Source organism: Glycine soja, chromosome 11, assembly GCF_004193775.1.
Source record: "Glycine soja cultivar W05 chromosome 11, ASM419377v2, whole genome shotgun sequence".
Lineage (NCBI taxonomy): Eukaryota > Viridiplantae > Streptophyta > Magnoliopsida > Fabales > Fabaceae > Glycine > Glycine soja.
Genome location: NC_041012.1, coordinates 47,828,365 through 47,850,622, shown reverse-complemented (window position 1 = coordinate 47,850,622; position 22,258 = coordinate 47,828,365). Strand labels below are relative to the sequence as shown.

Here is a 22,258-nt window from a genome sequence, read left to right as displayed (position 1 = left end):
AATTTAAACAAAATACTTCTTTAATAATTAAATTTTAAATTTTATTTTATTAATACCATCTAAGTAAAATATATTTAAACAATGTAACATACAACAAAAAGATGAATAAATTGACGTGTGATTATTTTAATTTAACTAAAATTTTTGAATATAAGTTTTAAGTATGTTTCTGCTCAAAACATGATTATCTATTTAGAGAATATTTGTTCTCTAAACAAAAATAAATAAATTTAAACAAAGTATCAAGCATTGGAATGATCATAATTAACGAAGAAACCGTATTTTGAAGATTAAATGGAATTAAAATTCATGGTTTAGTTTGTAACTCTTGAAACCAAATATGCAGACAAACACGGCATTGTCCTTTGGACAAAATCCGAAATGTCAAGGCGCTGCCTAATTTTGATTTAATGCTGTGTAGCCTAACAAGCTAGATATAAAATGGTCAAAAAGAAAAAGTCAACTTTTTGGATGAAGGAAATGATTCCTCTATAAATCATTCTCCACAATCCCATTTGCAACACCATCAAATTAACAAAACTAGTATTTTCTTAGCCACACGTACTCTTCCACAATGTCTTCCTCAAAGCTCTTCACCACTTTTCTTTTCTCACTAAACTTAGCTCTCCTTCTCCAAACATCTTTTGGAGCCGACCCTCTCTTCCATTTCTGTTCAAATTCTGAGAACTTCACAGCCAACAGTCCCTATGAATCAAACTTGAAAACACTCATCAACTCACTCATCTACAAGACCCCTTCAACTGGTTTTGGTGTTGGCTCTGTGGGCCAATACCAAAACCAAAAGGCATATGCGCTTGCCCTTTGCCGCGGCGACGTGTCGGCCTCAGAGTGCAAAACTTGTGTCTCTGAGGCACCCAAAGAAATCCTCAGTCGCTGTCCATACAACAAAGGTGCCATCATTTGGTACGACTATTGCATGTTCAAGTACTTGGACACTGACTTCCTTGGCAAAATTGACAACACAAACAAGTTCTACATGTGGAACTTGAAAAATGTGAGTGACCCTGCAACGTTTAACTATAAGACTAGAGAGTTATTGAGCCAGCTTGCTCAGAAAGCTTATGTGAATAATAAATTGTATGCAACTGGAGAGGCGAAGCTTGAGAATTCGGAGACACTTTATGGTTTGACTCAGTGCACTAGAGATCTTTCTAGCAGTGATTGCAAGAAGTGTCTTGATGATGCAATCAATGAACTCCCAAATTGTTGTGATGGCAAAGAAGGAGGTAGAGTTGTGAGTGGAAGCTGCAACTTCCGTTATGAGATATACCCCTTTGTTAAGGAGTAAATACTCGAATCTTATGGATATTGAGCCTCATCAGTTGTAAACCTTATTACGCTATTTGAATAGTGCATGAATAAATTAATGAATTGTTCTATTTTGGTGTAGTATTTTTTAAAGCTCATTTTTAATTTTATCCACTATTTTATTGGTTTAAAAGAAGCTTTGTCCCTTTTTTATATGTTTGTGCATGTAATATAGGTCCTGTATTTCTAACTCAGAAATTTTAGTTCCTGAATTTTTATCATATGCTAAAATTAAATCTTTCCTTTGATCTCGCCCCCTAAATAGTCAAAGAATTTGTTGAAATCGATAAAACAACATTTGAGACATATGGGATGAGGGGAAGCATGTTTGGAGCAAAGAGGAAATTAATTATAGTAAAAAAAAAAAAATAGAAGAACATCGATCCATGCTTCATTGTGAATCAAGCAGCTTAAAGTTTCATAATTTATAACTCCTTTCTTGAAAACACCAAGTGTTGCAGAAAAGAAAAGGTCCGCCAAACCCATTTACAGTAGTAACAGTACGTAACTCATAACAACAAGCAACTATAATAGTAGTTTGCTTATAAAAAAAAAAAAAAAAAAAAACTAGTTACAGGATAAGGCATATGTGCAGTATCAACTATCAAGTATATACCCTAGCTTCAAGTAAAAAATTGGAAAAAAGTTTGATTAAATGGCTGGGACAATTTATTTGTTCTTGTAATATATATGGGAATGAGTGGGAATTATATATATATATATATATATATCGGAAATAAAAGAGTGGGAATAATTTAATCTTTGTCGAAAGGAAAAAGTGGATTATCCGGTTAGTTTGCACTAAGCTCCACTTCAACTCTTCTTCCAAGCAAAAGAAGGATTCGTGCAGAGCTTCTCGCCAATCCGGCCAGGTTACCTCAAATTAATGTTTTTTTTTTTTCAAGTTTGAAGACTGCTAATGCTTAAAATTCGAGGAGTATGTCTGTTGTAGTCATAGTTTAAATCATAGTTTGGAAATTAATTAATTAACTTTATATATGCTCATAGTCTTCATGAGTAATAAACTAATAACGTCAAAATACCATTTCGCTCCTTTTGTAGCGTGGTATATTAGTTTTATAGTGGCACCATAGTATTTGCCAATATACACAACATATTTTCCATTATAAAATTGGAAAACTTATTATAATATATAAATGTAGATCGACAATAACTAATAATAAACGATTACTTTTCTCATCCATTGCACGCGTTTAAGGACTACATTTTGTACAAAAGAAATTTTCCAAGTTTAGATTTTCAGTTTCTCTCTTTTCTATCACAACTTTTTAAAGAAGCGGTCCTTTTTAACCTTTTCAAATAATATAAAATGAAAATGTAAGGATTTATTTAGTGTTAAAAGAGTGTATTTTTTTGTTAGTTGTAAGTTCTGGGTTCTATAATGTAAAGGACATCTTAGGTTTGGGGCTGTCATGCATGTAATATATACACTGTTTATGTACTTCGTACCAATATTATTGATATAATTTTTAGCTGATCCAAAAAAAAAGTTATTTAATTTCTCAATCATTAATTTCTCTTATATATCTTGGATTAACATTATAGTTCTTTGTTTTCATTTTTACTTTATTAATTTTTTTTTGTTAATTTAATATGCAAGCTTTAAAGATAAATCCATCGATTCGTATTAAAACATGTGAATATGGCAAGCTTTCGTTTTGGTTTCACTTTCTCCAACGTAATAAGCCCTTTCATGATATGTATATATTTGCTATAGCTTTTACTTTTCTGATCTAATTTTTAAAAACAAAATACGGTTTTCTTCTCTTTTTTTGGAAAAATTAAATTTCCATATACTCTTTCAAAAATAAACATTCTAGACGTACTCTCCATTTGTCGTGTACCTCTTTTCTATTTTTTTTTTTCATATTTTTGTTAAAAGTGAAAGTATTTCAGTCGCTGTGTAGTGTCTTATACAGTGTTTTGTCGACTGCTAAAAAGTTGGTCACAAACTAAATATATTAAGTCGCAACATGGGCAAAAACACCAAAAGGGACCCCTTTTAGAAATTATTTACCAAAAAGGGGCCCTTTTGAAATTATTTCCGGAGGGGGTCACTTTTTTTATTGCAAAGCGCCCCCCACCCCGGCGCCTCCACTGTGCACGTGACACGTGGCACAGGGAGGTAGCGCCCCTGCACCAGGCGCGACTGGTAGCGCCCTGGCACTGGGCGCGACTGGTGGCGCCCCTGCACCAGGCGCGACCCTAGGCGCCTAGGGACCAGGCGCCACCCCCCCCCCCCCACCCACCCAACGTTAAAGCCCCACCCCCCCCCCCCCACCCCACCCCACCCCACCCCAACCCCTCCTGGTCCCCCCTCACCCCGTGGTCCCCTCACCCCCACTCCCTCCTTCTCCCCCAAATTCTCTTCTGTTTGAAGCTTGTTCCCCCCCCCTCCCAACACTCCATTTTTGCTTCCATTCTCCCCCAAAGTTGCTGGTATGTGATTTTTTTAATTATTTCAAATTTATTTATTTTTTATAAATTGTTATATTTTATTTGTTGTATGTTTTTTTTTTGCAGGTGGTCATCTTGTGTACAAATTGCTGTTAGTTTAATTTGTTTATTATTTTAGTTATTTTTTATTAATTATATAACAAATTGTTTATTTGTGTTACGGTTGTTTAATTTTTAGAATATAAATTTAATTAAGATTCATAATAAATATTACTGTAATAATGTTATTATGCGTATTTAAAAAAGAAAGGCATATTATTATTATATATAAAAAATATATATATACGTGTTCTTATATTATTTTCTGAAATTTGTGAAATTGAGGAAAAAAATATATATATTTTCTGAAAGTTGAGAAAAAAAATCCTCAATGTGAAGAAATTATTTTTTATTATATATATATGCTTATTGAAATTATTGAAATTGACAAAATATATATATATATTTTCTGAAAATGAAGAAAAAAAATTCTGAATGTGTAAAAATTAATTTTTATTATATATATATATATATATATATATATATATATTAAAATTGCTGAAATTGACAAAATATATATATATATTTTCTGAAAATGAAGAAAAAAAATTCTGAATGTGTAAAAATTAATTTTTATTATATATATATATATATATATATATATATATATATATATATATATATATATATATTGAAATTGCTGAAATTGACAAAATATATATATATATATATTTTCTGAAAATGAAGAAAAAAAATTCTGAATGTGTAAAAATTAATTTTTATTATATATATATATATATTGAAATTGTTGAAATTGACAAAAAATATATATATATTTTCTGAAAATGAAGAAAAAAAATTTCTCAATGTGTAGAAATTATTTTTTTGAAATTGTTGAAATGGAGAAAAAAAATATATATATATTTTCTGAAAATTAAGTAAAAAAATTCCTCACTCAATGTGAAGAAAATTTAAATTACGTGTTTGTTTGTAAAATTTTAATTACGTGCTCGTTTCTAAAATTTAAGTTACGCGTACGTACTTAACTTTATTTATTATTTATGATATGTGTGACTATTAATTTTTTTTTCTTTCTATACAGGAGTTTTAAAATGGCTAGTTCGTCATCTTCTCATCATTATGACGTGGCATCTGGACCATTAGAGGATGATTTATTGTGGATGCAAAAAAATCATGTATCCCAACATATTTGGAATGGTGCTAATGATAGGACATTAAAAATTCGACGAGCCACACCACTATATAATCATAGAGAAGCACCGCCCGAAGAAATTATTCCTCTATTACAAATTTCGGGTTTGTACCCGATAATGAAATTGGCGCAGCTGAAAGTGAATGGAGCATTGGTGAATGCTTTTATTGAAAGGTGGAGGCCAGAAACGCATACATTTCATTTGAAGTGTGGAGAGGCAACTATTACACTTCAAGATGTTTCTGTGCTACTTGGTATTCCTGTGGATGGAAGACCATTAATTGGAAATACAAATATTGATGGGTTTGAATTGTTTCATGAATTATTGGGTGTCATGCCTGACGATGCTGCAATTGATGGGAACTCAATTAAATTGAGTTGGTTGTCTTCTCATTTTGCAAATATTCATGATTTTACAGGCAACCAAGAAGGCCTTGAAAGATTTGCTCGTGCTTGGATCTTACGATTCATAGGTGGGGTAATGTTTGTTGACAAAAGCAGCAAACGGGTGCATTTGAAATATTTGCAGTTTCTGAGAGACCTTAGAGAGTGCAGTAGTTATGCATGGGGAGCTGCTGTTTTGGGTAACCTTTATAGAGAGATGTGCATCGCAACAGACTATAATGCTAAATCAATAGGCGGTTTCACTCTCTTGATTCAATTATGGGCATGGGAACGATGCCCAACATTAGCCCCCTCAGTTATTCCTCCACAACAACAAAACGCGCCACTTGGTTACAGGTATACTTTCCTTTACTATTTTGAATTCATTATTAATAAACATGCTTGGTTGATGTTAATCATTATTCTATGTAACATTTTATTTTGTTATTTAATTTTTTGTGAAGATGGTTGGGAGGTGAATTGCATCACATAGGCAATGACAATTTAATTGAGTTTCGTCGTAAATTAGATGTCATGAAACGCGACGAGGTAACAATTTTGATGTTTGTTTATTAAATGATGTTGTATTTCTTAATTAATTTATTAAATTTAACTTTTATATGCAGTTTGTATGGGTCCCTTATGCTGGACATGTGGAAATGAACTTGAGTCAAGTTTGTTTTTTTGGGTCTGTATTATGGACATGTATCATACCACTTATTTGTTTTCAAAAAGTGGAATGGCACCAGCCGGATAGAGTCATGAGACAATTTGGAATGCAACAACCTATTCCGGGACCAGTAATGCAACCCAACAACATACATGACTTGACATTAAAGGGAAAGGAAGGAAAAAATTGGATGCGACTAATGCAACCCGCGCTTAATGAATGGAATAGTCGCTATGAAAGGAGAGTAGAGCAGACGCCGCCACAAACAGGGACCCTCGGTCTGAACTCTGAATATATGAGGTGGTACAGGCGTAAAACAAAAGTGTATGTGGATCCAAAACATGCAAGAAGAGGACTATTGGTATACATTGTCCATTATAATTTAGAAAAGAATGTTGCGCTTATTTAAGATTATTTTAATAACTATTCATTTATTTTCTATGCAGGGTGAAATCGCCGAAACACTACATTTTATGGTGTCGCCTGTTGGGAGAAGGGTTTCTACTTTTGACGATTTACTGCCATGTATCGAGAAGATCACTCTTTTGTCTGAGGAAGAGGATAGGATACTTGAGGCACATGAAGATGCTCCCCCTTCTCAGCCACAATTTGAACATCAACAGTTTAATATATTACGGCAAAGTGTGGAGACTCGAGGCTTAGCGCGACGTCGGGAAACTGTTGATGCAGCAACATATAGTTTGCCTCCGATGCCAGAACGACAACATGGAATGTATTACACACCGCCGGCATTCACCCAAGAACCGTCTCAGATGCCGCCGATGTATTCATACCCACATGATTTTCAACTAGGGTATAGTTTTGCAGGCATATTTGGGTCCTCTCATTCTTCAACGGAAACTCCTTCATTTACCCAAAGTGGTCAAGTATCGACCCCAAATGCCCCACTTGCTGGTCCGTGGAATGTACCTGGAGATATACCCGACATGGACGACTTATTAGGGGTCGATTTACGTCATGATTTCTCTGCCGAGGCTGACCAAGTGGATGAAAGGGCGAATCCTAGAAGAAGAAATCCTGATAGAGCAGCTAGAAATTGGGACCGGCCATGTGGAACTTCGTCGCGGCATCACAGACATAGTGATGATTGATTAATAATGAGTTTACATTTTTTCCGCATGGTTTAACATTTTCATGTACCTTGTATTATTTTTTTCCATGTGTTTCATATTGTCTTCTACTTTGTATGATTTTATTTCATGTTAATTTAATATTATTGTCACTTCAACGTTTCAATTTATTGTGCAATGCTTTTAAAATAAATAAAAATAAATAACCATAATGTTAATGACACATAAATCAAAAGTGATCTCTTACGTAATTTAATGGCCAAATCAAAAAAGAATTGACCAAATCAAGAAGCATTTTAAAACATTTTAGGATTTCAAAATGTATTTTAGGTGAAAATGTATTTTATTGAAAATGTACTTATATATACTTCAAAAAGAGAGAATAATAAAATATAAAAAAATAACAAATAATACTAATAATAAAAATGAAAAAAATTTAAATTTTTGATAAAAAAATTAAAAAATATAATTTAGAGTGCATAAAAAATAATCTTATTGAAATTTTGGGTTGGGGGAATATAAAAAAATAACAAATAATACAAATAGCAAAAATGAAACAAAATTTAAATTTTTGATAAACAATATAAAAAATATAGAATTTTCGGGGGGGGTGTGGGAAGAGGTTGGGGGGGTGTAAGAAGAAGAGGCTGGGGGTGTGGGAAGGGGCTGGGGGTGTGAGAAGAAGAGGCTGGGGGGGTGTGGGAAGGGGCTGGGGGGTGTGAGAAGAAGAGGCTGGGGTGTGTGGGAAGGGGATGGGGGGGGTGTGAGAAGAAGAGGCTGGGGGGGTGTGGGAAGGGGCGGGGGGGTGTGGGGGGGGGGGGGGGGGGGTAGGCGCCTGGCTGCCCGGCGCTAGCCGTAGCGCCTGACCCCTGGGCGCTACCAAAGGCGCCTGACCCCTGGGCGCTACCAGTCGCGCCTGGTGCAGGGGCGCTACCTCCCTGTGCCACGTGTCACGTGCACAGTGGAGGCGCCGGGGTCGGGGGCGCTTTGCAATAAAAAAAGTGACCCCCTCCGGAAATAATTTCAAAAGGGCCCCTTTTTGGTAAATAATTTCTAAAAGGGGCCCCTTTTGGTGTTTTTGCCGAGTAAATACTTGAATCTTATGGATACTATAAACCTAGCTCCTTGGCTATGAAGGTAAACCTTCTTATGCTTTTTAATTAACGGATGAATAAATAAATAAGTTATATTTTTTTAATATTGTTATTCTTTGGATATCTTTTATGAGAGATAAAAAGAGTATGAAGGAAAATATTAGATAGGATTATGTATAGTAATATGGAGATTAAGAAAAAGATAAATAAAAAAGTGTTGTAAGAAAATATTATTCTTAAGAAATTATATGTTCTTTTCAGCAAAAATACAAAGATGTGTACGTATGATCTACTAAAACATGTTTTTGTGACCATTGTCTACTAAAACATGATAATCTGTTATCAAATTTTGATTGTTTTTAGAATCACTTCCTTCGGTTCTTATGATAAGGTAATTCAAATTAAAAGTATATTTTAATTATTTTTAAAAAATAATTTAAAATGTTTCATATATTAATTATTTTAAAAAAAATACTGTTAAATCATCGCTTTAACACAACATAAACCATAAAAAATACAAAAATTAAAATCAAGAAAAAAATATTTAAAAACTAAAATAAAAAAATTCTCATTTAAGCTTATTATTATATCTTAATTATGGTCAATGGTTCGTGGGTAAGCCCCTTCTTCAGCTGGTTCATCGCAGCATCACCATTTCTAGATATCATGTTCCAAAAATGTTTTTCCACTAAGTTTAGTGCGTCCTTCAATTGGACTCTCTTGGAAAAGTAATGGAAATTAGATCAGGTTGCCACTAGCTAGCCTCAAGTCAGCGATTTCAACTCCATTCTAGGCCAAAGTATCACAAAGCAATAACCCTCTATTAATTGAAAACGTACAGATGATTACAAGTAGAAACACGCATGGCCTTAGAAGTTAATTTGAACCAACTTATCAATTAATCCCTCAATCCAAAATGCTCTCCATCTTTCGTTCTCTCTTTCCCTCCAAGGAGGCAATTCTATTAGTCCCTTATTTCGTTTCTGATCCCAGCCCTTATGGTGCCAACTTAAACCAGTTGTTTGAGCTGTTACACACCAAAGTACCTCCTACTGGTTTTGGACATGGTTCCATTGGCCAAGGCACGGACCAAGTGAACGGTCTAGCATTGTGTCGCGGCTACGTCAACGCCACAAATTGCATGTCTTGTGTCGTTTAAGCAACCAAAAAGCTTCAAGAGAGGTGCCCCCCAAAGAAGAAGGGGACAATAGTTTGGTACGATTACTGCCTTATTAAGTACTCAAATGAATACTTCTTTGGTGAAATTGATGAGAAGAACAAGTTCTATATGGTTAACATCTACGACGTGGATGACCCCGCTACTTTCGGTGATAAAGTCAATGAATTGCTAAGTGGTTTGTCTTATACTGCTTCTCAAATTCCCATGTTGTATGCTATTAGTGATCTTCCCAATTATTGTGATGGAAAGCAAGGTGCACGGGTTGTGGGTGGGAGTTGCTATGTTAGATATGAACTATACCCTATTGTTGAGGCTCCCTAGACCATAACTTTTGCAGTTTGTGCTACATCAAATTATGTTATATATGTTATGTACTTGATAGCTATAGCTAAATAAATGATCATGTGGACTCGGAAGTAGCCCAATGGAGAAATTCTTAGGTAAACGTTACTTATCGTTGACACTTGGATTAATAATTGATCTGTACAAAGTTGTGTAGATCATATTAAAAATTTACCTGTTTCTAGAAAACGATTTTACACTTCACATGCTAATTAATATTTACCTACAAATTTTGGAAGGAGAAAACATTATTAAATGTACGCATTCTCGGTGGCCGGTATCGCTTAATTAAAATTTTCTTTTAATAAGTGTTGGGTTTAAAATTTCGGGTGATTCCTAACACTTTATGGTGGAAATCATTACATTGAGATATAAACTTGATGCCTCTTCCAAACAGTTAACGGAGGAATTTTTTTTACAGCTGTCAGTATGGTGTCGTGATTACGCTTACATAAGTAAATGGTTTTTTTTTTTTTTTTTTTGGATGTTACCAGCATTCGAATCCAGTCCTTATGAAATTGTCTTATCAGTTACAACAATTACCATACAGATCAACTGTATATAAGTAGATGAAATGTAACGCTGTCAATGTAAGTAAATACTAGTTTCCCCTGCATTTATATGATGTTCCTCATAAGATCCCTACTTGCCAACATTTAAGCAAATTGTTTAATATTGCCCGCATACATGGGTTGGTTGGATACATGGATTAGGTGCACCACAAGGGAAGAACAGGCAAAGGCTCAAAATCATTGCCTGGATTGGTTAGACTTGAGGAAAACTTCCTAGTGAAATATTTTGGTCCAATGATGTGCGTGGCTGCGTCCTGCGTGCAAGTAAACTAAGTCACAAATTTCTGACAGCGGATTTGATAAAGTAGTTTTCAAATTATAAATGTGGAAAAGGCCAAACTTGAGTTGTTGCCAATCCAACAACTATCATCTGAAGATTCTACACCTGTGAATCCGCCAGGCATCAACCACTCAAACGCCTCTCACCCCTCCACTTAACCAGAAAAATTTAATAAATAAAAGATTTGGAATCAGATGGAAGAGTCAAGACAGGCAGGAAATGAGTACTTGAATTCCAACTAAGATAATACCTCTCATCTGCATGACTATACCAACTCCAGCATTGCATGACTGAACCACAGGTACACATCATCCTTCTAAAGATTCTGCTCCAAATTCTTTTAATCCTCTATATATAGACTTATAAACTCAAATCATATGCAATCACATCCAAGCAATTAACTTTGATCACTTCTCATCTCTTGTGACTCTTCTCTGTCACTTACATACCTCACTTAATTGGCAGTTAGCAAATATGGGTGTTCCTGAAATGATGTTCAGGGTATCTTTTGTTGCTATACTCATCAAATTGGCCTTGGCCACAAATTACATTGTTGGAGGACCAAATGGTGGGTGGGACACAAACTCAAACCTTCAATCATGGGCATCATCCCAAATATTTTCAGTGGGAGACAGTCTTGGTAAGTCACTCTTAGCATGCATCAAAACTTTACCTTTACGTTGATGATACTAAAATACTCCTTTAGTTACTTTATAATTGTAGAATTTTTTTTTTAAAAAAGTTCTATTTGTTTGTCGTTTGTAAAATTTAACATTAATCATCCTTTTATTAATTATATCTTTACTTTTCACTTAATTTTTAATTAAGTTACACGTGCACTTATTGTAAACTGAAAATGAAAAGAAATAATATAAGAAACCACACAACTATATTTTATTAGAGTCAAGAAAATTTATTGTATTTCTTATTTTTCTGTAAAAACTTTAAAAAACAGATAAATAAAAATAACGGAGGAGCATAATGCAAAATATTATGTGTAAGTTAATGAATGACATTGACATTGATGCATGCAGTTTTCCAATACCCGCCAAACCATGACGTGGTTGAAGTTACAAAGGCAGATTATGACTCTTGCCAGCCAACTAGCCCAATTCAGTCTTACAATGATGGCACCACAACCATCCCTCTCACTTCACTAGGGAAAAGATACTTCATCTGTGGAACAATAGGACATTGCAGCCAAGGAATGAAGGTTGAAATAGATACTCTTGCCAGTGCAACAAATTCTGTCACACCAGCAGCATCTCCTGAAGATTCTACTACTTCACCTGCAGAATCTCCTGAAGTTTCTAGTGCTTCACCTGAAGAATCTCCTGAAGATATTATTCCCTCAGCCCCAAGTCCATTGTTCCAAGCACATCTAGAAAGTCCTACTTTCTCTCCAGTCTTTCCTTCCACTGAATTTCCTGCTTCTGCTTCACCTCTAGCACAACATTCATCAGACTTGTCAGCTTCATCAACCAGTAAAGGAAATCTACAAGCCTACTTTGTGGTAGTGTTAAGCTTTCTAATCATGTTTATAACCTTCTGAGGATGGAAAAATCTCACTCAACCATTGTTTATGAGTTCATTCCGTGTGAAATTTATTTTGGTGTTCTCTGTCAGTTTGGTCTGGTTATTGCTTACAACTTCGGAGATATATAATTTCTATAAGCATGTAATGTATTATTAGTCAATGATATTTGATTTTAGACCCTATTACTGAAATTGCTTTTTGGATCTTCCACTTACCAACTTCAAGTCTTCAAAACTTTGCTTAAAAATCAAAAGGACACTGAACTACTTTCACACTATAGCAGGTGCTGTGAAAAAGGCAGGACAGGACACATAGAAGGGAATTTCCCATACATTAATACACCGCAGAAAATAATTTTTCCTATCAAGCACATTTGTAAGTATGATGTGGTATAACACACGTTATAATCTCCCTTTACAATACCATTTCGTGATTTGGACATAGCATTAATTTACTATCTTGGAACAATAGGCACTTTCTTTTGTTGAGAAAGAAAGAAACATAGGTCACAATTTTGGTTCTAGAACCTAGACCAAGAAAAAAGAAAACATTACTGCAAAGAACCACTTAAACAGACTTTTATTTTTAATCAAGCAACACACTTTGTAGCCATGACATGTAGCACTTTCTTATCATAGTTCAGACAACAACAACACAATTTTATATAATTAACTAGTTTCCGAGCACACTTTCCACCAGTAACTTTAGAAAAAACACAATAGACTGAATGGATAACTTACACAAAAATAAAACGCATACAAAAAAGAAGTGGATGCTATTGCTAACCACTTTATGCAACTGGAGGTCGAAGAAGGTGATCCTTTGATGTATCAACTGCAGCAGGGGACATAAACTGCCACATGGCAATTCCAGGGTATCCAATGAAAGGTATCAGCTTGTGGCTACCAACTTGTCCTTTAGCATCTGGGGCTTGAGGCAGGAAGCTGGGTTGTATATTTGCCACTTTTACTTGCTGCTCCAACTTTTCTTTCTCTTCCTTCAACCTATTCTTCTCATCACGAAGCTCATTCTTCTCACCCTGCAAAGAAACACAAATTCAGAAATCAGAACTACACACAATCAACACATAATCTCATGATGACCAATTATTTTGAGAAACAGAAAGCATAGCAAAATGAATTTCAGACAGAAATAACCATATTGCATCAATTTATCTAAGTAAAATAATCTCTAGAAACAGAAAAATCACCTTCAATTCTTTAACTTTTGCCTGTAGTTCATCATTCATTTCCTTCAGCCTCTTGGCTTCATTTCTCAATTGGATTACCACTCGAGCCGCATCGCTTAATATTGCAACTTTGTCTGATTTGGGCTGCCTACTAGGCTCCAGGATGGAACTCAATTCCAGAAACCTTAAAATCATGCCAAATTGAAGACATGAGATTTAGAAGACTAAACTCAATCACACAATATGCAAAATAATAGCATGCCTCTCATTTAGTTTATCCCTTCGTAATTTCTCACGACATGCCTTGGAGCCAGATGCACATGATTCTGTCCTTAACCTGAAGTAGCAGTTGCAAATTATTTAGGGAAAATAATGAAAGAGAGAGAAAGGTGACAGATTTAAAAAAGACACACATAGGCTAATTAATCACAAATTTACAGTCACTTGATTGAACTTTGCCGCCAAGCATAGCAGAGAAGTATGATTTTAACCTTGTTATTAGTTGACTAAAGATTAAACTTAATCATTGTTAGCTAAGTAACAAAGAAACATAAGACGCTCTTAATCTCCAATTTTATGAACATTAATAAACATACGAGAAACATTTTTGATGTCCACATTCTTTTTTTGACTAATAAGTAATAACAATTGGTTTGGAAAGGCTATTGAAAGAATCATTACGAAATTCAAAGTGAACGATAAGATTCTTTTTACTCAAACCCACGTTCACCATAGTACATACATGGCATTAATTTCCTCTTCTATAATCACAACATGATGAAAACTGTATGTAATGTTCTAGCAGACAGAGTATGGATAATTGGGGTGTTCTTTTGCCGTAGAATCTCATAATTCATAAAACATGTCACAGGAAGGGCTTCAAATTGTACAAATTTCTAAGTTATCCTGGTTTATGACTCACACGTCCTTGCTCCATGTCAAGATTCCAAATAATAGAACTTTGAACCCAATCAATAATAGTCAAAACTTAAACATTTGTGGAGGTACACCTTTTACTTCATATATTCTTTACAGAGCCACAGGAGATAATATTACCGCTTTGAAGGACCATTTTCCATGACAGCTGAATCCAGTGAGTATTCCATTTCCAAGCTGCAATTATAAAATAATCATCATAAGCCAGTTCTAGCTTTTAAATAAAGGTAAAAAAAATTCTCCTTTCTAAGGAACAATAAGAAATACAATAATAAGTTTTTGTGGTGCAAAGTGTAAACCAAAGAGAAAGTTAAAAGAAGAATAGAAAGTTAGAAAACAAACCCACCTCATATTTGAGGGACCCTTGAAGTTGTGACTCTGAGGCCCCCAACGGAAACCACCAGAGTCTGAAGCCATGAAGTCAGAACCAGCAACAGGAATATCAAAGCCATAATCATAAAGCCAATCGGAGGCACCGCCTGAGGAATTCACGTCCATGTTGCAAGCAAGAAGAGAGAAGAAGAAGAGTGCGTACTATGATCAACTGAGGCCAATTGAGAGTAGTGAATAGCGTGAGAATATTATAATACTAGTATGTAATGTAACATAAAAACATTATTCATATGTTCCTTTGGATTTTGTTTATTTTACTTGTTTACTTATCTTTATTCGGTGGTGAGAGTAAAGAGAAATTATTCATTGTGATTATTATGAGGGTGTGACGGAAGCAGCAAATTGTGCTTCACGCTAGAACAGTGCACCATGACCAAATTAGCATTACGTTGTTACAGTACAGAGGAGCCAAGTAAACGCCATCTCTCTCCTTCATTGGTTGATGCCTTTGAGTTGGGACCGTTTCACATGCAAAGCTGAGTTGACCATTCAGCCACCTTATTATTTTACACAAAAAAACATTGAAAGCATATAGTGTCAAATTATCTCTGTTTTTTTTTCTGAAGGTATCGCTTAACTCATTGACTCCAAAATTAATATCGTTCAAGGTGTATAGCTGATGTGAGTAGTTAACTCAAGAAATTTTATATAATAAAAGAATCGAACACAACTTGAATGTAGCGTGACCCTTATACTTTGAATGAATCTTATGAGTTAAATTATCTCTAATATGATATAAGGGAATTTAAACTTTTTTGTTGCTAACGTCAAGTATTCTTCATAGTAAAAAAAATTTGGTACGATACAGAGGAATCTTCACGCGAGTAATTCTACTCCAGCAGGCTAAGATCATTGTGAGATCGAATATTTAATATCGAATCTAGTTGCATTTTAAGATTTGGTGTGTTTGAAAGTCAACATTAGTAGCTTATATGTTTGTTTAACAAGCTTTAGCTTATAAGTTTGTGTTTTTGTTTTTATCATTGAGAAAATAAAAGGACTACAAGCGCAAGAAAATAGTATAGATGGCATCAGCCATAGGTACGAATGTATCACAACTGGACAAGAATCAAGCAAAATCAAAGGAAAATCCGATGTAGATCCCATTTTGGCAAGAATGTCAGCACATGAATTTGTTTCGCTGATACACGTGCTGAAAACTCAGACTCCATTCTTAAGATTGGAAGGTCTTCAAGATTGCCGCATAAGGATGATGCTGGGAAGATCATTGATTGATCAAATTTATAGGAATTAAAGAATTTGTTTAACGAGCTTATAAGTTGCTTAAACAAAAATAATTTGATTCGGATAGTTTTATCACTTGTACCTTTTAGTTTCTATAGTTTATATTTTAATTTATTTTAGTTTTTATAGTTTGAAAGTGATTTTTTTAGTCTTTATAATTTATATTTTATTTTTTTTAGTCATTATGGTTTGAAAATGATTTTTTAGTCCTTATACTCTTATTATCAAAATATGAGTAATATTATCCATTCGTAAGATAATTTGTAATAAAAATAGTTAATAATTTATAAATAATTTGTAGCTAATTATTTTTATATATTTTTATAATAAAGACTAAAAGGTAATTAAAATACAAATTATAGGAACTAAGAAGATCACCGTCAAATTATAGAGATTAAAAAAAATTAAAATATAAATTATAAGGACTAAAAAAACCACTTTTAAACTATATGAACTAAAACAGAATTAAAATATAAATTATAAGAATTTTTCAAACTATAAGAACTAAAAGGTACAAATTATGAAATTATATGAATTAAATCATTAATTTAATTAAAAATAAACTTAATGAAATTATATGAATCAAATCATTAATTTAATAAAAAAAATAAACTTATCTACCACACAAACTTATTTTAAGAACTCGGTTCTTGTTTTTATAACTTTTTTTGTGAAAACTGTTTTTATAACCGAGTTCAACTAGATTATAGCTTATAATATATTGGTGTTTTTTTATTTATATCCTTACTAAATTATTTGGAAAAAAATTCACTCTTTTTTTTTCAATTTTGAACCATTTTTGTCTACCTTGCTTTTCTTATTGAAGTTACTCTTTGTCTTTCAAGTCTTTTGTTCTCAAACCTCTTAAATTATATATATATATATATATATATATATATATATATATATATATATATATATATATATATATATATATATATATATATATTGGTGAAAAGGAAGAAACATATGACAAAAAAGCAAAACAACTACGATCTATCTTATATAATACAAAATCAGCAATTCTTCATACGTTTTATAATATAAAATTAAAAATTATTGTACTAATTTTTAAGATGGTAAGTTATTATAAATAAATTAAAATATTAAAAGTGATATATATATAATTGAATGTCTTTCTGTGACAATTTACTATTATAAGCCAGCTTATTAATTAATCTCACCACATACTTTTAATTCAATAAGCTAATAATTTATAAGTTTTTAGTTTTTAACTCTTAATTTTTAACTTATAAACTTCAGTTAGCTTATAAATATTTAGTTAACTTACAAGCTATTTTACTATAAAAAAACTTACAAACTATTTTTATTAAATATACTCTAAAATATAAGAGTATTAATTAAGTTAAACAACTTTCTACCAATTAATCCTTATGTTCAATAGTTTGTACATAGTAATTCAATTATATTATTTGTTCAATTCGATGGATGAACAAATAAACAAATTATTATTATCTAGTGATATCAACATAAATGTAGAATTGAATTTTTGTATTAAAGTTTATTATATGAAAAATATTTTTGTTTGGCCAGAGAACAAGATCAGAAGATGAACCAAATTTTTTTGTATTATACTATTTAAAAATTATAAAATGTTTCTTTAAAAACATTTCTAAAGTAATTACTGTATCTTTTCGAAAAATATACAGCTTTTGAATAAAAATAAAGTAACTATGCAAAAGAATATCAATTATTGATAGTTTAACCATTATAGTTTATTATGGATAAATACATAATATTGATTGTTTGTGTTTTTTATTTATAACTAAAATGAATTATTTTACCATTTTGATTGTTTTAAAATAGCAGGATCTTGTCATAGGAGCTAACAATTTTGGGAAGGTAGACTGTTCCGGTGATGTTTCTAGAAATCACTATATTGAAATTGACGTACTAATTCTAATAATAGTAATGATAATATCATAATAGTGATTAGCTCATTCGTGTTAGTATATTATGCTCTTTGGATGCTTAATAAAGTCCAACTAACCCTTTCCTACTGGCTTGAAACATGCTGTTTCTTCACGTGACGTGATGACCATAACGTATGATTTAAGAATTAAATCAGAGATTAAAGACCAAAACAACTTTCTATTATACTGCTACTTTAAAATTAATAGATTGGTTAAATTATCGTTAAATTAAATGTATGTAATAATACAACCGATTTACAGTTCAACTAATTCAACTAATCTTTTAAAAATATACTGCCCTGAACAACTCTAATAAATACACACATCTAGCTAGCATCACAGTTTCATTATGATGCTAATGACAACATTAATTATGACTCTAAAGCGATAAAATAAACATATCTCTGTTATATCATGAAGTTAACATTGTAAAAAATAAGTATGCGTGAATGTGTAATCATATAAAAAGTGGTAATTAAAATCAATGCATCACCACCGATGATCCTGAATTATGCTAAACCATACAAAATAATCTTAAGCATTACAATCATGGTTACACAAACTTCATCCAGGTATGCACTATATATGCAATGCCTAAGATGACTCTTTCTTCTATATACTGTATTTTCCAAGTTGGAGAAAGACGTGTCCATTCCTCATTTGTTATGGAGACACCAAGTTAAAATTGAAAATTATCAGACTTGTGCATTTATTTGGGGTATCTAAAACTAATGAAAGCAATTTAAATCGATTTATTTATTGAAATTTTAAAATGTGTAAAAATAAAATATAAAATAAAGAGGGCTATAAATAGGAACTCAGAGGAATCAACCAATAATAATTGCAACAAGCGGGCTACAGCAACTGCCACAAGTGATAAAGCCCAAAATATTTTTTAAATTTATATCACCTTTTTCTGGCTTTAAAATTATTCGAGGGCAAAATATTTTTATATGTTATATCACCTTTGTCTAACTGATCCTAAATAATAAAAAAATATGATTAAATAATCTTATCTTCAATGATCAATATAATTTAAATAATTTTTTATTTTAAATTTTACCATTAATCCATTGGTCGGTCATTCTTAATTTGTCTTTGATGTCATTTATGTGTAAATCTAAAACTTTATATTATATAATATATACAATATATGTCACATATTTTCTATTATCACGCACTCTTTGTTATTTTTATTTTATTTATTTTACAGTATAGTTTTAAATCTTTTTCCAACATTTTCTTTCTACATCTCATCTCATATGATGTTTATTTTTTATTAGGATCAGTTTGACCCGTTAGTTGACTGTCCCTACATAGGACTAGACCCGACTAATTTGGACCAACACAATTCCTTTTTTCATTCTGGGCCCAGGCCCAGATTGAACAACTCGATTTACCATCTCTATCCCTACTTTTTGATCAACAAGCTTGTGGTAAAAAAGAAAAAAGAAAAAGAAGAAGGTGTATGTGTTTTTTGGGAGGAGCCCCGCCGATTCCTAAATCCTCTTTTCATAGGAAAACGTTAAAGAAATGCTACTAGAATAAGATAAGATAAAAATGGAGATGAAAGCATGCTCCACTGATTAGATTCTGTAAGCGTTAGCTACTAAACTTCATCAACAACATGTAAGTAATTATGGCAACAGTGATCGAACCAAAGGAATATGCAGACAAGAAAGAAAGAAAGAAAGAAAGAAAGGGAGAAAAGTCAAGTTAAATGAGTGTCATCGTTGAAAATCAATATAGATGCCAGGGACGGCTCTGTAAATTCAGTAGCCCACCTTACAAATAAGTGCCCTAATTATCTGAACACTCTCCTCAATTAAAACATTCACAAATTAAACAGCCCCATTAGTAAAAATATGAAGAAGAAAAAAATAGAGTAAGAATAATAAGAACCACTCAGATCCACCACCAATTTTCCTAGAGTCTTTAATTGGCGTCACCGATCACGCAATTGCGAAATGCAGATTGATAGATAGATATAGCTAGGTAGGTAGCAAATTACTAGGCCATAGCATGCACAGGACCTGGGGTCACCTGCGCCGACCCTGGTGTTGGTGTGTTCATAGGTGGCGCCGCCACACTAGGAGGATTCGGAGGGGTCGTTTCCTCCGGCGGCGGAGGCGGTGGCAAAGATGGGTTATCGGAATTAGGAGGAGGAGGAGGAGGAATTGGATTTGGATTTGGAAGCTGAGGAGGAGTTTGTGGGGTTGTGGGGTTGTTGTCAATGGGGGAAGGTGGGGTTGGTGTATTGAAATTGGGGTTCGGAAATGTGGTTGCTGGTGAAGGAATAATGCAAGACTCATCGGAGCATTTATTTGAAGTGTTGTGGTGGTGGCGGCGAAGGAGTCCTAATCCCAAAACTAGACCCAGAACAACGAGCACCGTCACAATGAAGATGAAGATCTTTGTTGCTTTCCCCACGTAACACATCTTTCTGAAATTTGAAGATGAAGGTGGGGGCTTTCTCTGTCTGTCCTTGTAACCTGGTTTTCCTTTTTGGTACAACTTCTTCTCCTAGTATTGGGTTCTTCAGCAGAGACGAGTGTGGGTCTTGTGGCTTCTTTTTCGTCTTTTTCTCATGGCGTTTTGGGAGAGAGAGTGCGTGGTGAGAGGGTGCATGTCAAGAGTTATAAATGAGGGGGTGGGGGTGTTATAATGTGAGCACGTGAAAGCTAATACAAAAGGTGAATTCAGAATTGCCAATGACAAATAAGGACCATGGTCAAGGTCACTTTTTTTGCTTGCACTTTAGTGTCACAGTGGCTGCTGCTAACTAGTAAGAGTTTTCATAACGTAATAACGTCAAGAACTGTCTGTAAGCATTACTGATGTTAACCCCCTTTTTTTTGGCTATTTGCGTAGGCCATTTTCCACCCACAATAAAATGGTTGCTACTACGGGCGAAATAAATGGTATCCAGAAAAAATGTGTTGTGGGAAATTAGATTAGATAATAAAGCTTTGTTTATTTTTCATTTTTGTCATTCTTTTTCACTGTGTCAGAGAACCTTGGACTGAAGGGAATCTACTATGAACGAGGATGGATCCTGAGTAGTAAAATTGAGCCGTTAAAAAGAGGAATAGTCAATTACTCTCAATTATCATAGAGAAACGAGCCTGACAGACATGCATGTCTGCCACGTCAGCTTCGTGATAGGGTTGTCGCTTATGATCTATCCAGTTGGGCTGGGATCCTTGTATATATTAATAACAAAAAAAAAATGGTTTATTATTGTACAGATCCGTGAATTGTTTGGTATGGGGCCAGATTGAAGCTTCTTATTTGGGAATGGACCTTCTGGGTTTTCTTTTTTTTTTTTGTTATGATCACTTCTTTGTTCTAGGTATATATTCTTGTTCCTAGTATGATGATGGGATGGGCCTCAATAAAAATGATCCTCCACCCCATAATGTTAAGTGCACTTCAGCTTTAAAAAATAAGTGCGAATTTCGTAATCTACCCTTCATCCCTAACGCCTTCCCTCCCCTTCCCATTTCAGGAAATTGATCTAGGTACAATTACTATGTGGGTACATGTTACTCCTTTTTTCTTTATATGAAAAAGTTACCTTTTAATAAAAAATAAAATAGTTATGATATAATTTACTTTTTTAATATAATTAATTAATAATTATTTGAATTTCTATTTTTTAATTAAAATTGAATTAATTACAACACAAGTTATCCTTTTTTATAGTAATCTGATTAATTATGATACAAATTTGTATTATAGTTAATTGTTTATTATTAGAGATGTTAACTTTTATCATAATTAATTCAATTTCAATTCAAAAAGGTAATATTTGTCATCATACTTAATTTCAATTAAAAACAATCTATATCATCATTAAATTAATTGTTTTAGAAAATTAATTTATATCTACAATTAATTATATAACAGGGATAAATTTCCATTGCATTTATTTCATACGAAAAAATTAACACAATGGAAGTATATTTTTGTTTCATAGTGAGAATGCACATACTCAATAGAAAACGAAAACTTGCATGTTTTTGTTTGGAAAGGATGTGCTTTTGTTAAGGATATTTTTGTAAAAATAATTAACTAAATCAGGAGGGTATGCCATTAACAAAGCACTTCTTAGCTAGGTAGTCTAATATTACAAGTAGAATTGAGAAGACTATCTCTTTGAAGAAAAAAGGTCCAATTAAGAAGCACGTGAACAATCGTGAAGAATTGACACTGATCATTGGTCCAAGAACGAAGAAGCAAGTTCACTCGTGTCCTGTGCACGTTCCTGATATAAAACTGTGTCGATTAATTAGCGCCTTTAGTATGCAAACAGAGTCATAGAATTGTCTCCTTTATTGCATGGTTCGTGCAACTACGTACATGCAAATGGAAAACATGGTGTGTGTAGCACAGCACATTAATATGGGGAC

At 33.2% G+C, this 22,258-nt stretch overlaps 6 protein-coding genes across 6 annotated transcripts; 4 read left to right on the top strand and 2 right to left on the bottom strand.

Moving 5' to 3' along the window:
• Nucleotides 1-511: 511 nt before the first annotated feature.
• Nucleotides 512-1,413, top strand: LOC114375140 (cysteine-rich repeat secretory protein 38-like). Its single transcript, XM_028332892.1, has one exon. It carries the CDS (start codon nucleotides 575-577, stop codon nucleotides 1,307-1,309), a length of 735 nt encoding a protein of 244 aa, XP_028188693.1. The 5' UTR covers nucleotides 512-574; the 3' UTR covers nucleotides 1,310-1,413.
• A 3,664-nt stretch (nucleotides 1,414-5,077) lies between these two features.
• On the top strand, nucleotides 5,078-6,366 carry LOC114374501 (serine/threonine-protein phosphatase 7 long form homolog). The gene is made up of 2 exons (XM_028332157.1): nucleotides 5,078-5,740; nucleotides 5,848-6,366. Exons 1-2 carry the CDS (start codon nucleotides 5,118-5,120, stop codon nucleotides 5,957-5,959), a joined length of 735 nt encoding a protein of 244 aa, XP_028187958.1. The 5' UTR covers nucleotides 5,078-5,117; the 3' UTR covers nucleotides 5,960-6,366.
• Nucleotides 6,367-9,154: 2,788 nt separating this feature from the next.
• On the top strand, nucleotides 9,155-9,739 carry LOC114373371 (cysteine-rich repeat secretory protein 38-like). Its single transcript, XM_028330841.1, has 2 exons — nucleotides 9,155-9,305; nucleotides 9,399-9,739. The coding sequence occupies exons 1-2, from the start codon at nucleotides 9,155-9,157 to the stop codon at nucleotides 9,737-9,739; spliced, it is 492 nt and encodes a 163-aa protein (XP_028186642.1).
• Nucleotides 9,740-10,978: 1,239 nt separating this feature from the next.
• On the top strand, nucleotides 10,979-12,335 carry LOC114374295 (uclacyanin 1-like). Its single transcript, XM_028331923.1, has 2 exons — nucleotides 10,979-11,252; nucleotides 11,647-12,335. The coding sequence occupies exons 1-2, from the start codon at nucleotides 11,087-11,089 to the stop codon at nucleotides 12,162-12,164; spliced, it is 684 nt and encodes a 227-aa protein (XP_028187724.1). The 5' UTR covers nucleotides 10,979-11,086; the 3' UTR covers nucleotides 12,165-12,335.
• A 364-nt stretch (nucleotides 12,336-12,699) lies between these two features.
• LOC114374294 (transcription factor bHLH115-like) lies at nucleotides 12,700-14,882 on the bottom strand. The gene is made up of 5 exons (XM_028331922.1): nucleotides 14,621-14,882; nucleotides 14,395-14,451; nucleotides 13,601-13,675; nucleotides 13,360-13,522; nucleotides 12,700-13,188 (listed from the first exon to the last, which is right to left on the bottom strand). Exons 1-5 carry the CDS (start codon nucleotides 14,770-14,772, stop codon nucleotides 12,940-12,942), a joined length of 696 nt encoding a protein of 231 aa, XP_028187723.1. The 5' UTR covers nucleotides 14,773-14,882; the 3' UTR covers nucleotides 12,700-12,939.
• Nucleotides 14,883-19,856: 4,974 nt separating this feature from the next.
• On the bottom strand, nucleotides 19,857-20,285 carry LOC114373370 (leucine-rich repeat extensin-like protein 3). Its single transcript, XM_028330840.1, has one exon. The coding sequence runs from the start codon at nucleotides 20,283-20,285 to the stop codon at nucleotides 19,857-19,859; it is 429 nt and encodes a 142-aa protein (XP_028186641.1).
• Nucleotides 20,286-22,258: the final 1,973 nt, after the last annotated feature.

Bases quoted from the DNA above. Each gene is read 5' to 3' on its own strand.
- LOC114374501 (XM_028332157.1), top strand. From the start codon at position 5,118: ATGAAATTGGCGCAGCTGAAAGTGAATGGAGCATTGGTGAATGCTTTT. The intron at 5,741-5,847 runs GTATACTTTCCT...TTTTTTGTGAAG, and splicing joins AACGCGCCACTTGGTTACAG to ATGGTTGGGAGGTGAATTGC.
- LOC114373370 (XM_028330840.1), bottom strand. From the start codon at position 20,285: ATGTGTTACGTGGGGAAAGCAACAAAGATCTTCATCTTCATTGTGACG.
- LOC114374294 (XM_028331922.1), bottom strand. From the start codon at position 14,772: ATGGACGTGAATTCCTCAGGCGGTGCCTCCGATTGGCTTTATGATTAT. The intron at 13,676-14,394 runs GTAATATTATCT...CTGCTACTTCAG, and splicing joins GAAAATGGTCCTTCAAAGCG to GTTAAGGACAGAATCATGTG. The intron at 13,523-13,600 runs GCATGCTATTAT...CATGATTTTAAG, and splicing joins AGGGATAAACTAAATGAGAG to GTTTCTGGAATTGAGTTCCA.
- LOC114375140 (XM_028332892.1), top strand. From the start codon at position 575: ATGTCTTCCTCAAAGCTCTTCACCACTTTTCTTTTCTCACTAAACTTA.
- LOC114374295 (XM_028331923.1), top strand. From the start codon at position 11,087: ATGGGTGTTCCTGAAATGATGTTCAGGGTATCTTTTGTTGCTATACTC. The intron at 11,253-11,646 runs GTAAGTCACTCT...TGATGCATGCAG, and splicing joins TTCAGTGGGAGACAGTCTTG to TTTTCCAATACCCGCCAAAC.
- LOC114373371 (XM_028330841.1), top strand. From the start codon at position 9,155: ATGCTCTCCATCTTTCGTTCTCTCTTTCCCTCCAAGGAGGCAATTCTA. The intron at 9,306-9,398 runs GTTCCATTGGCC...GTGTCGTTTAAG, and splicing joins TCCTACTGGTTTTGGACATG to CAACCAAAAAGCTTCAAGAG.